The sequence below is a fragment of the Gadus macrocephalus genome, chromosome 8 (genome assembly GCF_031168955.1).
Source record: "Gadus macrocephalus chromosome 8, ASM3116895v1".
In the NCBI taxonomy this organism is placed as follows: Eukaryota; Metazoa; Chordata; class Actinopteri; order Gadiformes; family Gadidae; genus Gadus; species Gadus macrocephalus.
In genome coordinates, this window is record NC_082389.1 from 9,069,669 (window position 1) to 9,083,301 (window position 13,633).

General features: G+C 46.7%; 1 protein-coding gene across 2 annotated transcripts; it reads left to right on the forward strand.

Moving 5' to 3' along the window:
• Nucleotides 1-434: 434 nt before the first annotated feature.
• Nucleotides 435-13,633, forward strand: LOC132462875 (protein APCDD1-like). Of its 2 annotated transcripts, none has more exons than XM_060058649.1 (6): nt 435-767; nt 1,232-1,383; nt 6,618-6,801; nt 7,061-7,613; nt 11,192-11,513; nt 12,166-13,633. In XM_060058649.1, the coding sequence occupies exons 2-6, from the start codon at nt 1,344-1,346 to the stop codon at nt 12,648-12,650; spliced, it is 1,584 nt and encodes a 527-aa protein (XP_059914632.1). In that variant the 5' UTR covers nt 435-767; nt 1,232-1,343; the 3' UTR covers nt 12,651-13,633. The 2 variants fall into 2 exon arrangements, with proteins under 2 accessions (XP_059914632.1, XP_059914633.1); XM_060058650.1 differs by lacking the exon at nt 435-767 and adding an exon at nt 927-1,084.

Here is a 13,633-nt window from a genome sequence, read left to right on the forward strand (position 1 = left end):
TAACAATAAGAAAATAAAAAGGAAGGAACAAAAGAAGACAGATAAAAGGCAGACAGAAGGAAGGAATAAGCTACAGAAACAGCTTATAACACGGCTTAGCTTTTTGAAAGTTGAATACCCTCCGGGCCTATTTAAAACACTGCGGGGGTAAATCTGGGTTCTGGGAAGGGGATGAATGGAGAAGAGGACGAGGTGTTGTGTCGTCGCCCGGATCTCAACGGAAAGTATGCAAAGAGCCACTCGTTCAAAGAGACACAAGGTCAGAATCTCTCAAGTCTGTACCCCCTAGCCCCCCCCCCTCACCCCCCCCCCCCCCCCCCCCACACACACACACACACACACACCACCACCCCTCCCTCTCTGGATAATTGCAGAGCGTGAAGATACTTGGTACACGTGCACGCTCTCTACTAGACACGGGAGGAATGGAAAACAGCAATCGATTCAGAATTAATGATCAGTCGTAGATATGCCTGACTGCATATGTTAAAAAAAAAAAAGGTCTTATAGGCCTATATATTTTTTATTGAAAATGGATATATGGTGCTATAGCCTTACTGTTCTATGGTAGGATTACAATGTGAAGGCTTATCAATTATGGGGATAGTCCTAGGCATAAATAAACATGGGGCTTATTAAACCTTTACTGCTCCCAACGGAATCAAACTTCATCTCATACATGCCACGCCCCTAAGACCCTCCAGAGGCGGGATCCGGATAGCTGCTGACTGCACACTTTTCGCCGAACCAAGAGACTAAGGACCGAGGTTTGTCATCAAGTCGCCTCCGTATATTTTGTTGTGAGAGAAGCCTAAAATTAAGTTTTGACTACTTATGTAGTGCAGCGTGACAAAGAGAGAGAGAGAGAGAGAGAGAGAGGAGAGAGAGAGAGAGAGAGAGAGAGAGAGAGAGAGAGAGAGAGAGAGAGAGAGAGAGAGAGAGAGAGAGAGAGAGAGAGAGAGAGAGAGAGCGCTGCTGGCACGCCGTATCCACTGAACTATTTGGGGGAGGGTTTAGAATGAAAAAAATATTATACGCGGTGTCTTGCTGGAGGATGCCTCTCGCACTTGAACTTCTCCATCAGGTGTGTGTGTGTGTGTGTGTGTGTGTCGAGTTGTTCCTCTAAAGTAGCGATACATCGACTAGCGGTCTAAAGTGTTACTTTGTCTTCACTGGACGGCGTCCATCCAATAATGCTCATATATAATAGACATCTCTTGTACACGATCAGAATAAATGCCTGGATTGGATACGGAGTCACTGAGGAGGACGCAGCGTAACGGAGCCTGGAGTTCTGGAGTTTGACTGAAGAAGCTCACGCACAGCAGGTCAACAAGTGTGCGATGGGGCCATCGTTAACGTTACTTCTGGTGGGCCTACTTGGTAAGCACATTTGTTTGGGTATAGCCTACTTTAATTGAGCATTACAATCAATTAAAGTGTGTAATGTGCATCATTGGATTCGCGTATTGCAAGGGAATCACGTTCTTAGCTGCTTTATTAATTGTTTGCTTTTTGTAGCATTGTTTCAGTTGATGAGTCTTACAAATATGTGAATCTTTAAAATCTAATGGGGTAAACTGTAATACTGAGTAATTTAAAGTTTAATTGAATAAGATAAAAACGCGTGCACACACAGACACAGGCACAGACATACACAAGCAGACCGGAATTTTCAGTTAAGGTGTGCTCGATTTGTGTGTGTCTTCATATTTTTGCCTATTTCAGATCTATAGGCTATAATTCAGCTTATCAATACGTGAATGCATGATTTAGTCTGTAATTACTTCCTTTGTCATTCTTTAGCAAAATATTTTAGTTCATATTAAGCGAACCCCTCAACAAGATAAAGAGTTGTGCTTTCGGGGCTGATAGCTCTATAGTCACCCTCCAATCTTGAGGGTTCAAAGTCAGTAAAAAAAAAATGTAACCTTGGGCTAAGTAAGAAGATTAAAGCTTTGGGAAGAGTTAGGGGCCACTTAAAACGTTCACCAACCCCTGTCTGAGGAGTAGGGAGATTACTGATCCGTGATGGTGGACACCTTCCATCTGCTGACATTGACAGTGGAGATGGAAGGCAGCACTTGGCAGCAAATTAAAATGTCCGTGGTAGAGATAAAATTAAGTTATTTTGGAATCCACTAACCTTACTCCTAAGTTTGTCCTTAAGGACATTTGAAGTTCAGTGAGGTGGTGGAGTTGTAGTAGTTTTTCCCCTCGGCAATAAAAATAAAAAATAAATGTAAAAAAAAGTCTAAAAAGATTTAGAAACGACAAAGGCAAAGATAAACGAATCGCCTGCATCTTTAAAGATATCAATCTATAGTAGTAAACAGGGCTTGAGCAGCCCCACCATGACACGATTTCAGCTTTACAAGCCCAGCTCTTTTAATCACAGCTAGGCCAGTAGCCTAGCTTGGCTACACGAGGGATTGACCGAATAGTGGGTTCAATTAAAAGAGCAATGACTCAATGTCAATTTTGATTTTACAGGTTTTCTAAAACGCAAATCAAGCTGCCAAGACACAGGATTTTGGCATAGGCCTAACTGTTTAAAAACACATCACCCTGTAGGCCTTTATTAGAGTCATGTTTTTTTTGGGCACTGGGGGCGACCAACCTGGACTAGCTTGAAATCACTACTGTCGCCGATGCGTAAGCTACATCGGTGATGGTTTAATGTTAAAGTCATTGTCCTTTCTCTAGAGAGATGTACTGACAGATGAAGTTTTTCCTGTTCTCAAAAGTCATCTGTAATACTCTCTCCCTCTCCCTCTCCCTCTCCCTCTCTCTCTCTCTCTCTCTCTCTCTCTCTCTCTCTCTCTCTCTCTCTCTCTCTCTCTCTCTCTCTCTCTCTCTCTCTCTCTCTCTCTCTCTCTCTCTCTCTCTCTCTCTCTCTCTCTCTCTCTCTCTCTCTCTCTCTCTCTCTCTCTCTCTCTCTCTCTCTCTCTCTCTCTCTCACCCAGTCTCTCCCTCGCTCAGAGAGAGACAGAGTTGTTACCTCACCCGTGGGGGTGGATGCCAAGCTGGAAACAGTCTCTGTGGTTTAGGACGCTGGGGAGACTTTATGTGGGCTTTTTGATTTGAGATAGAGAGCAACAGATGGGTTAGTGTGTGGGTTGGTGGGTGTGGGGACTTAGATATTGGCGGCTCTAATGAGGGAAGAGTTTAAGAGTGCACTTTTAAGTGCCCCATGTCTCCCCGAAATTCCTCACCCACAAACATAAAGGCAGCTCTCATTAAAGAATGTGTACAGATCGTCCCACTCACTCAGAGGGTGCTAGCCGTTTCCCCTTTTTTTGTGCTAAAATCCCCTTTTTAATTGAATTATTATTTTACGGAAATTCTTAGATTTGCAGGCTCATCAGCAGTTTTCAATTTAAATATTTGTCCACAAAACCCTGTATAGAAATGCCTTGAAGGGGATTTTTACAATCAAGTAAAAAAAAAAAAAAATGCAACTGTTATTGCTTACTTACTGGCTGTGGAACATTATCGTGCTGTTGGAGGTAAGTTGATGTGTTGGTGCTCCGAGCAGCCAAGAAAAGAGACGCAATATTGGCAAGGGGTCGCTGCTTTTGCAAACCTATAGAATCTAATTCAGTGAATTACCAGAAAGCCTGGGCATAGTCAGGACAGGAGATGTAGTCAGGACAGGAGACAGGAGACAGACACCTCTGAGCCGAAATTGCATTGTTTGTTTTTCGTTTTCTAAATAAACCTCCACCTCCTGAAATGTCAACCCATCTCATGCGTTTAACTCCCTGTGATGGCACAGGTAGTCTACTACACAGGTTATCTACACAGTAAATCGTTCCTGAAGAAGCACATTCCTGCTGTTAGAATTTAGAATTTAATTCAGGGAATTACTAGAAAACCGGACATTTTTAAAAAGAAAAAAATAATTCATATACATATTGGAATTAAACTCCTCACCTTTAACGCTGAACAAGGGATAACGTCCCACTTTATCAGTGGTCTCTCTGCTTTAGAAGAATGTACAGGGTCCGGGTGCAGCTTTATAAGCGGTATCAGCTGTCTTGTAATGCGGCAGGGATCAATCTGAGGAAGTTCTCTGAGGGTTTTGGCTGCGGTACAGGAATATATGCTTCACCTCCATCTCCAGAAACCCCCTATAGAGCCCTTTTCTAAACTCCCAGTGTAAATCTTGGCCAAATCCAATGTAATTCCACATTAATGATTGTTGTGACTGCCCTTTAACGGTCGTACACGGGGGTAAGAAACTGTCCATGTGTGTGAAATGTTTTCAATAAAGCACATATTCCCCTCATTCATCCCTGAAGAGGGATTCAAATCAGGTGATAATCGGGTAAAAGCTGAAAAATTGCTTTATTCAAGCACAGCGTCATGCAGCCATTGGGTTGACATTTTTAATAGCGTACTCCATCTCAGAGGCATGGGTTTTTGTGGGCTTGGAGGACACACTGAGGGAAACTGGACCTGGACAGCACCCACTAAATTCGCCGCCTCAGTGGGAAGCCAGTGACAGGCTAATGGAAGGAGCCTTGCAGAAGAGGCTGTGAAACGTAATCCCTTTTCTAAGACGCTCACATCATGTCCCAAGCTCTCTCTTCTAGCCCTCACTCTGCCACACACTCGCAATTTTTAACGGCAAATTTAATCATATAAAATATATTACATTTTATACACGTATGTGCACGTACAAACGGGCAGACGTGTGCGTGTGTGTGTGTGTGTGTGTGTGTGTGTGTGTGTGTGTGTGTGTGTGTGTGTGTGTGTGTGTGTGTGTGTGTGTGTGTGTGTGTGTGTGTGTGTGTGTGCGTGCGTGTGTGCGCCAGAGAACATGTTTGTGTGTGTTGTGCACATTGCCAAACCCTTAGCCTGGAGTTCACCTCCCATTAAAACCATAGGTGGCGTTTGGACAGCAGCACCGCGGTGACGTTAAAAGTGTGTTTACATAACACAGCTCCCCAGGTTTCCTTTAGAATAACAGGGACATGCACTCTCTCTGGCGGTTTCTGCTCTGCTCATTGTGAAAACAAGCTGTTGGCAGCAACGCAGTCTCTCCATGGCCCAGGCTTGGCTACAGGTGCAAAAAAAGTGTGTGTGTGAGTGCAGTGCACATACACACACACACACACACACACACACACAAAATAAAACACGTGCACACACATAATACACATAGAAACTTGTTAAGCCCTGTCTTTGATATGGTGGCGTTTGAGCCAGCAGCACGGCGTAACTAATGACACTCACAGAGAGAGGGATCATGTGCGCTTACTGTCCAGCCTTTATTCCGGGCAACGTGTGGATGCGGTCACTTACATGCCAACCCTTCAAAGAAAAAAACCTTGTCAGCCTGTCGAAGGCATGCGATGGGGCCAAGAACCAGCTGGAAGCGGCTTTGTTCCCTATAGGGGCTTTCTTTTTCTTTACATTTTTTTCTTCCTCTTTACCTTTTAATCAAAACCTTTGGGGCCCCCTCCCACACTGTTATTAGTTTCTAATCAAACACCCCGGCAAGCAGCGACCACGCCAGCGATCCACGGCGCCAAATTATATTGCCAGGCAAGTCGGGTCCATTATGAGCTTGAAGTCTTCATATTTCAGAGGGTTTGATGATATTACTATAGGAAACCGTTCTATCCCCTCTCTGGAATGTGAGCTTTGATTTTTATTTTCATGTAGGTGCGTTTTTCTCCCCCGCAGACTTTAATTTCTGATATCGTAGCCCTTCAAGATTCTCCTCCATTGTTGAAGGGTTTGTTATTTCATGTGTTGAGCGGATGGACCGCCGAAAGGAAAGAAACACATCAGCACAGACAGACTGTGTGAAGTCCCCATGTCTGGGCTGACTCCATCCTTTAGTAAAAGGGCTTTTGTCTCGTTTCTTGTTGCGTTGGGATCGTCTATCTATGGTGGAGCCACACGAGTGACGCCATGGTCATCTGTGTTTTACTCCCAATTTATCAAAGACTTGAAGAGATCGAATGACCAGGACCTTATTTGTGCTGTTTCCTAGACGTATAGGCGTCTTAAGTAATTAAGTGACTCAATTGACTACAGTGACTAACTAAGGGACTAAATTGCAGTTTCTCATCGCTTTAAATAATTCCTGGAAAATGAAAGAAATGAATAACAAAAACATCTGAGTAAACGTCTACTTTTAAAGCCAGTTGTACTCGATCCTTCAACTTTATTTCATTTTATATTGTCATTCTTCTGCGGTTCAGCGCCTCTATAAGCCTACAAAATCCGGCCTTGGCGAGTTCGGAGTAAAAGGAAAAACAGACAAAACAATGAAAGCATTAGAGCTATAATCTGTAACTGCTGCGTTGTGATGTGGTCAGGCCATCGGGGACGCCTAGAGATGACCTAACCTAGCCCAAACTGCTTGCTGGCTCCGTTATGGTCGAACCACTTAAACCTTTGACTTTAGAGTTCAATATTCGTTCATATTGTTGTTGTTTGACAAAGAAACAGATTACACATGAGTATTTGAAAACAGTGTTTCTAGTCATCATTTTACCATGGTGACTTTTACCATGACTCTTTTGTCCCGGCAATTGCCATGAGGACGAATGTTATTACCTTTAACAACCTTTGTGTTGCTACTCTCTCTGCTACCGTAGGTTTAGCCGAGGGTTCCTCTCTGCACTACACTGAGGGGGTGTCCAACCGGCTCTCCATGGAGAAGACCTTTGGACACACGGCCAAGGATTCCCAGTGTCAGCACATGCTCAAGCACCTCCACAACGGGGCACGCGTCACCGTGCAGATGCCCCCCAGCATCGAGGGTCACTGGGTGTCCACCAGGTAAAAAATAACCCAAGGGCTCCGGGTCTTGAGATGCAGTGTTTTTTTGCAGAGGCCTAACTGTTTAAAAACACACCACCTCGTAGGGCTTTTTTAGAGGCATGTTATTTTTTGACAGGACTCTAAACGGTTATGGTCGGCCTATAAGCTTTTTATTTGGACTCACTAGAACGAAATCCAGATGGCTTATCACTCCATCATGTGTTCATACAATTTCTCTATAACCAAATGCATTTGTTTTCCCCCGTCTGCCCTGAAGCTGCGAGGTCCGATCGGGCCCAGAGTTCCTCACGCGCTCCTACCGCTTCTACGCCAACAACACCTTCCTGGCCCACCAGTTCTACTACGGGGACAACCACTGCACCACGCCCGCCTACACCCTGGTGGTCCGCGGCCGCCTGCGCCTGCGCCAGGCCTCCTGGATCATCCGCGGAGGCACGGAGGCCGACTACAAGCTCCACAGCACCCAGCTGGTGTTCCACACCGCCACCGTGGCCAGGGAGCTCGGACAGAGGCTCAACCGCAGCTGCCAGCAAGGGGCCCCGGGCGGGGGGGCGGGGGCCGCCCCGACGGGCCCCTGGGAGCCCGACGTGGTGTACGACATGTGGAGCGAGGAGGACGGCTGCGACTGCCTGCGAGAGCTCAACTTTGCCATGCACGAGCTGCAGCTGCTACGGGTGGAGAAGCAGTACCTGCACCACCACCTGGACCACCTGGTGGAGGAGCTGTTCCTGGGGGACATTCACACGGAGCCCGCACAGAGGATGTACTACCGGCCCTCCAGCTACCAGGCAGCGCTGCAGAGCGCCAAGGTCAGTGGACCAGCATCCGCCGTGCACCTGTCTCAGATCGAAACCAAGCCGAAGATAGAGTCATTGGTCTCTCAAAGCTATTGTTGGTTAGGCTTATAGTAAGGTCAGGAGAACTCTGAGCCGAAATGGCAGTTCTTTCAAGTCTTCTTCACTACTGTTTGTTTTTTGTTTTCTAAATAAACCTCAACCTCCGGAAATGTCACCCCATCCATTTTTTAATTCCCTGTGATGGCAGAGCAACAGGAAGTCTTCAACACAGGTTATCTACACAGAGACTCTGTGCTGAAGAAGCACAATTTTTTATATAGTAACTCAAGACCTCTTATGTTTCTTGTAAATAACATATCAGATTCACTCTGATACAGCTGGTCACAGCAAACTCGACAAGTTCCTCCAAACCGTACATTTCAAAGAGAGAAAACACTCAAACATTCATTGTTGAAACAGCAGCTAACTTATCCTTGAAACACTAGAGTCATGTTTTATCTGTCACCATTTAAAGAGACTACACTTAAACCCCTTACAGATGGCTCTCTAAAATAAACATACTATTGGAGACGATGGGGGGGGCTTCGGCTGATGTTCTTCATTTAAACCGGTTCCTGAGGGGTCGACGAGCTCTGAGTGCTCTGAGATCACTCCCCCATCCCCTGCAGTGTGGATAAGACCCTGCTACCTAAGCTCCCTCTGTAGGTCCATGAGGCTGCAACAAGAGACCCAGCCTATCTCTGGAAGTGATCAACGTGCGGTATTCCCAGAATTTGGAAATCATGCAGCCTTATGAATTATTCCAGTAAGCGCATGCTGGGTTTGATTTCATGCATGCCAGAGGCCCGCAGTCGAGTTTGACATGCTCCTCTGCCTCCTTCCCCACTGGTTTCTGCTGAATAACAGTGGGGGGGGGGGAGTGGAAGAACAGCGCCTGTACAGTAAGAACCGGTCGGCTCAGCTCTTTAGATACGCTACAGGCTATCTCAGATGCCGCGTTTAGAGGGAGAACCGACTTTGGTGGATGAAAGGGATTCCCCATCCGCCATTGAGGAATGATCTTGAAGTCTTTCACTCGGTTTTTTGACTCTGGTCAGCGGTAAGGACCAACCGTTCGTCAACTTCCACTTAGACGTGATTTCTAATGACATATCACGGTCAGACCCGGGGAAGAGAATCCCTCAATCTGACCTACCCCAAAGAACATGCAATCAGTCAGACCTTCTCCTGAGGTTGTTTTAATGGGTTCTTCTTTGGAGGGGGATTTTCTTTTATTGCCATGGTGACCATCCAATCCATTAATCTTAAGTGGTATTGCCCGAGCTGGTGCTAGGCCACAGCATTTCATAATGCCAAGCCTGCTCATTTGGGGCTATTGGGTGGATCTCAGCATGATGCAATGACCTTACATATATATATATATATATATATATATATATATATATATGCTTTTTTTCTCTTTCATCTGGTTTCTCCATTTTCTGTTCTGCTGTCCACGTCACTTATACATCACCAAGGAAAGGAACACACACTTCAGTAAATTATTCGGTGTGCCAGGGTTTTGCGTAGGTCGGCTTTCAGGCCCAATTTTAACAAATAGTACGTCTGTTATTCTCACTTGAGTTGATTTGTGGGATACATTATGTTTCCTATAGCATTATTTCAAGTTCAACTTTCGAGGAGTGACTCATTTTATGATATGTCTTAACTCTGGGACGATGTCACTGTATTGCGTGAATGTTTTTCTTCCACCTCGGGAAATATGCATGTGAGTGTGTTCTAGACTAAATTACTGAATGTTACAATGAATGTGTGCGTCTGTATCTATCAACCAGGCTATAGCTCTTTGCACGCAAGAACACATTTTCCAAACATGTAACTCTCCTCTGCAACAACACACACACACACACACACACACACACACACACACACACACACACACACACACACACACACACACACACACACACACAAGACACTATGCATGTCATGCATGCATCCGTACTGTACAACGTGCAAGAACCGATCAAAAACGCCAGTTCACCTACACCCATCACCACACTCATGGGCACGCTCACACACAAACACGCATGCGCGCACAACCTCATATATAGGGTTGAATTCCCCAAGAGGCCATTTTCCATAAGTCCCAATTACCCCTCCCAAAGTGGTGGTAATGGACTCTTCTACTATTCCTTACTTTAGTATCGGCACGGTACTTTGGTCAACCTGCTCAATCCCCCACGGCCGTAGCGGTGTCTGGGAAACGAAGCATTTGGGGGAAATAAACTCGACCACCCTCAGATAATAACAACTTCCTCCTCCTCCCGGGAGCTTGGTCTTAGGGATAGATTCGTCCAACAGGGAAGATGACGCGATCCTGCCTGGCGTCTGTGAGAGGTCTTGGCCCTGTTCTGCTTTGCTCTGTTCTGCTTTGGGTTTCTCTTCTGAGTCAAAGACCCACACAGCTGGCTTGTCTGCAGCAGTGAAATACTGTGATTGCATGTCGCTCCGAGGTTTGGCTAAAGCAGACATGCATGACATGCAGGGGAATTTAGATTAACCGACCGTATACGGAATTGACGGAAAATCCAAACACTTCCTTCCTGTATGCTGAATTTATGTCAGCCACGTTGGGTTAGAGACATGTAGTGTCTTCAGGCTATATATCTCTGTAGCCGTGACTTAATTGTTTTCCGGCGGAACAATCTGCCTTCCCGCCAGTGGAGGAAGAAGTAATCACTCTGAGAAGGTTCCAGAACAAATGTATCTGGGATCGCACATACCAGAGGTTCAGTCTGAGAGAAATAACCACACACACATCTACACACCTCCCTCCTTTCCATTGGATCTCTGAGCAACAGAGGTATTAAGGTGGACTCTGTGATACAATACAGGCTCCTGGTGGGAGATTACGATACAACGTGGCCCTGGTGGTCATCAGCGATGACAGCTGGGTCTGTGCAGTAGTGATGCTGAGGGATAGGTTACACTTTTTAGGGCTAGCATGAATCCCTTGACTCCTCTGCCTAGGATACATAATAGAGACAGATTTTAAATATTTAATTTGCAAGCAATATTGAGGGTACCGGAATGAGGACCGCTAAGCTTGTCCTTTCTGTACTAAAGAGCATGGCTATTAAATGAATGTAATAAATGTCTGTCACTATCTATTGCAGAGTAGGGTGACACAATGGTGGTTGAGCCTATGGCCCACGGATAAAAGCACCTGCATTGTTACCAACTGGGTGTCGGTGCTGTTGGGATCTATGGGAACAATTACCACTTATCGCCAAAGATGTCGCCATAGAGAATGAAACTGAACTCTTTGAGATTAAACACAGCAAAACTACTATCATATAATTTGATATTTGAAATCGAATCCTCACTCTTCAATAGCCTAGCAGTTCAAGCAGCAGCTGCTGGTTGTGTTTGAGAGACCTCACAGGTGTGTGCCATGAAAATCAGCGGGCGGTGCTATAACTGAACGAGCTTGTGATGGTTCTAACGATAAGGTTATAAAAAACTGTTTTCATGGACTCCAAACTAGAAGCCTTCCCTTTTTTAAATTTGTATTCATATTTTTGCAGAACCACGACCAAGGCTGCGTCGCCTGCCGCGTGATCTCCCGCTCGGACGAGTCCCACCCCCCCATCTTGCCGCCGCGGTCGGACCTGACGGTGGGCCTGTACGGCCAGTGGGTGAGCCAGCGCTGCGAGGTGCGCCCCGACGTGCTCTTCCTCACCCGCCACTTCGTCTTCCACGACAACAACCAAACCTGGGAGGGCCACTACTACCACTACTCCGACCCCATCTGCAAACACCCGTCCTTCGCCATCTACGCCCGGGGCCGCTACAGCCGCGGCCTGCACTCCAGCCGTGTCATGGGCGGCACCGAGTTCGTCTTCAAAGGTAAACCTTTAGCTTGGTGGGGGGGGGGGCAAGTATCTGTTCAGCAGGGCTGAGAGATCTCCTGCTGAGGTTCAGGAAACAGTGAAACCTCGTCTTTGGAGGGTCATGTTTAAGTGTGTACAGCCTAACTCTTGAGTCTGTGTTGGTAACTTATTGCTATTGGCATAAAAGTAACAAAGCAGGATTAGACATCTCTGAACCTCAAATGCTTAAAGGTTGTATCAGCGATGTTGGCTGACGTCACTTCTGTTGGTGTATGAAGCGAGATCCCAAACAAAACGGAGCCAGCTCGCCCCTCCCTCCCGTGTTTCGTGCATCCAGTAAAAACTATCATGAACGCAGCGCAAAACCTCACAACACCCAGCCCCGCAACACCCAACCCTTGTTGGTGATTGGTTGAAATGCGATTTATTTTGGTTTTGGTTGGTAGTACCATCTGTTTTTGTGTGCGATCTCAGAGCATAGGCTTCCTACAGAGACGCGTTTTTTTGACGGCCTAACCCATAGGGCGGCCAGCTAGCGGATCGTGAGGAAGGAACAGATGAAAGTGATCATTTCATTTTTCGGTCTAAAAGCGCTGCTACGACCTTTAACACCAGAGTCGTCGGCGCAGAGCCCTAACCCTTCCCCCGCTCTCCCTGCCCCCTCTCAGTGAACCACATGAGCGTGAAGCCCATGGACCACGCCACCACCTCGCTCCTCAACGTCTTCAACGGCAACACGTGCGGCGCCGAGGGCTCCTGGCAGGTGGGCGTGGAGCAGGACGTGACGCTGACCGACGGCTGCGTGGCCCTGGCCATCCGGCTGCCCCACACCGAGTACGAGCTCTTCCGCCTGGAGCAGGACCCCCACGGCCGCTACCTGCTCTACAACGGCCAGCGGCCCAGCGACGGCACCAGCCCCGACCGGCCCGACAAGAGGGCCACCTCCTACCAGGTGCCGCTGGTGCGGTGCTCCGCCAGCAGCCAGCGACACCACCACCACCCCGGGCAGCGGGACCACCTGGACGGGAGCCACGGCAGTCTGGACAACGGCGGCGGCGGGAGCCGGTACAGGGACGGCGGCGGTGGGGGGCGGGTCGGGCTGCTGGTCGCCGCGGTGACGCAGGCGCTTCTTGTACTCTGGGGGCGGAGCTAAGGAGGGAGCCGTACTGTAAATATTAAGGATCGTGGGACGAGAGCAGCCAAGAGACTTGTTTTGCGTTGAACTGCCGTAGGATGGCTGTCCAAGCAACGGAGTCGAACTGTTGATGTTTGGGACGATATCAAGGGAGAGGGGGATGTCGGCAAAGGACGCGAGCAAGTGAACACTATTTGTCCGCCCTCCAAAGTGTGGATTCTCTGAATTGCTTCCTGGCGACCAAAGACTTGGCACTGCTGCACCACAGTAAGGCACTTTAGTAGAGGACATATGTTCTCACATCTGCGTTCTCACATCTGCGTTCTCACAGATTAAATAAAGTCTATATCCACACAGACTGATCAAAATGTTTTATACCGTTGTTTTATTTGCCAAACCATAAAAAAAAATTCAGTTGATAAGGACAAAATGGGCTCAGTCCATTATTAAAGGACAACACAATGTACGATAAAAGGGAAACAGAACGCAGCAATGACAACTATTCTTTCATATGGCTAAACTGTATGACTGTATACTCAAAAAATGTTATTTGTCACTAGCACTGTTGATATTGCCACCTCCAGATAGGCCTACAATATAATCCTATTATGTGTACTCCGCATGCAGTAATACCTGTTTAAAAACAGGTCCTTGCTGTTATCGGATCCGATTCAACTCTTGTCACCAGACACAATTTATGACTTTTTACAGTAAAAGCGCTGTTTTGTTCTTTACAATGCAACATAATTGTCTTATGGACACCTGAGTTTGAGTATTGAACGCTCTTTATGTCATTTGGTATTTGAAACTCAAACTGAATACCAAAGAAAAAGATCAAATATACAATCTTGGATCCACATGTTTTTTGTTGATTAACGCGAAGCTGGGATTTTTCCTCCAACGCATATATCTTCCTTGATCCTATGGGGCTGAGTGCTGCTCGATGGAAAAAGTAGAGCCCAAGTGGCTTTGTGTACAGAAATAAAAGGTTTTATACAGTT

Bases quoted from the DNA above. Each gene is read 5' to 3' on its own strand.
- LOC132462875 (XM_060058649.1), top strand. From the start codon at position 1,344: ATGGGGCCATCGTTAACGTTACTTCTGGTGGGCCTACTTG. The intron at 1,384-6,617 runs GTAAGCACATTT...CTGCTACCGTAG, and splicing joins ACTTCTGGTGGGCCTACTTG to GTTTAGCCGAGGGTTCCTCT. The intron at 6,802-7,060 runs GTAAAAAATAAC...TCTGCCCTGAAG, and splicing joins GGTCACTGGGTGTCCACCAG to CTGCGAGGTCCGATCGGGCC.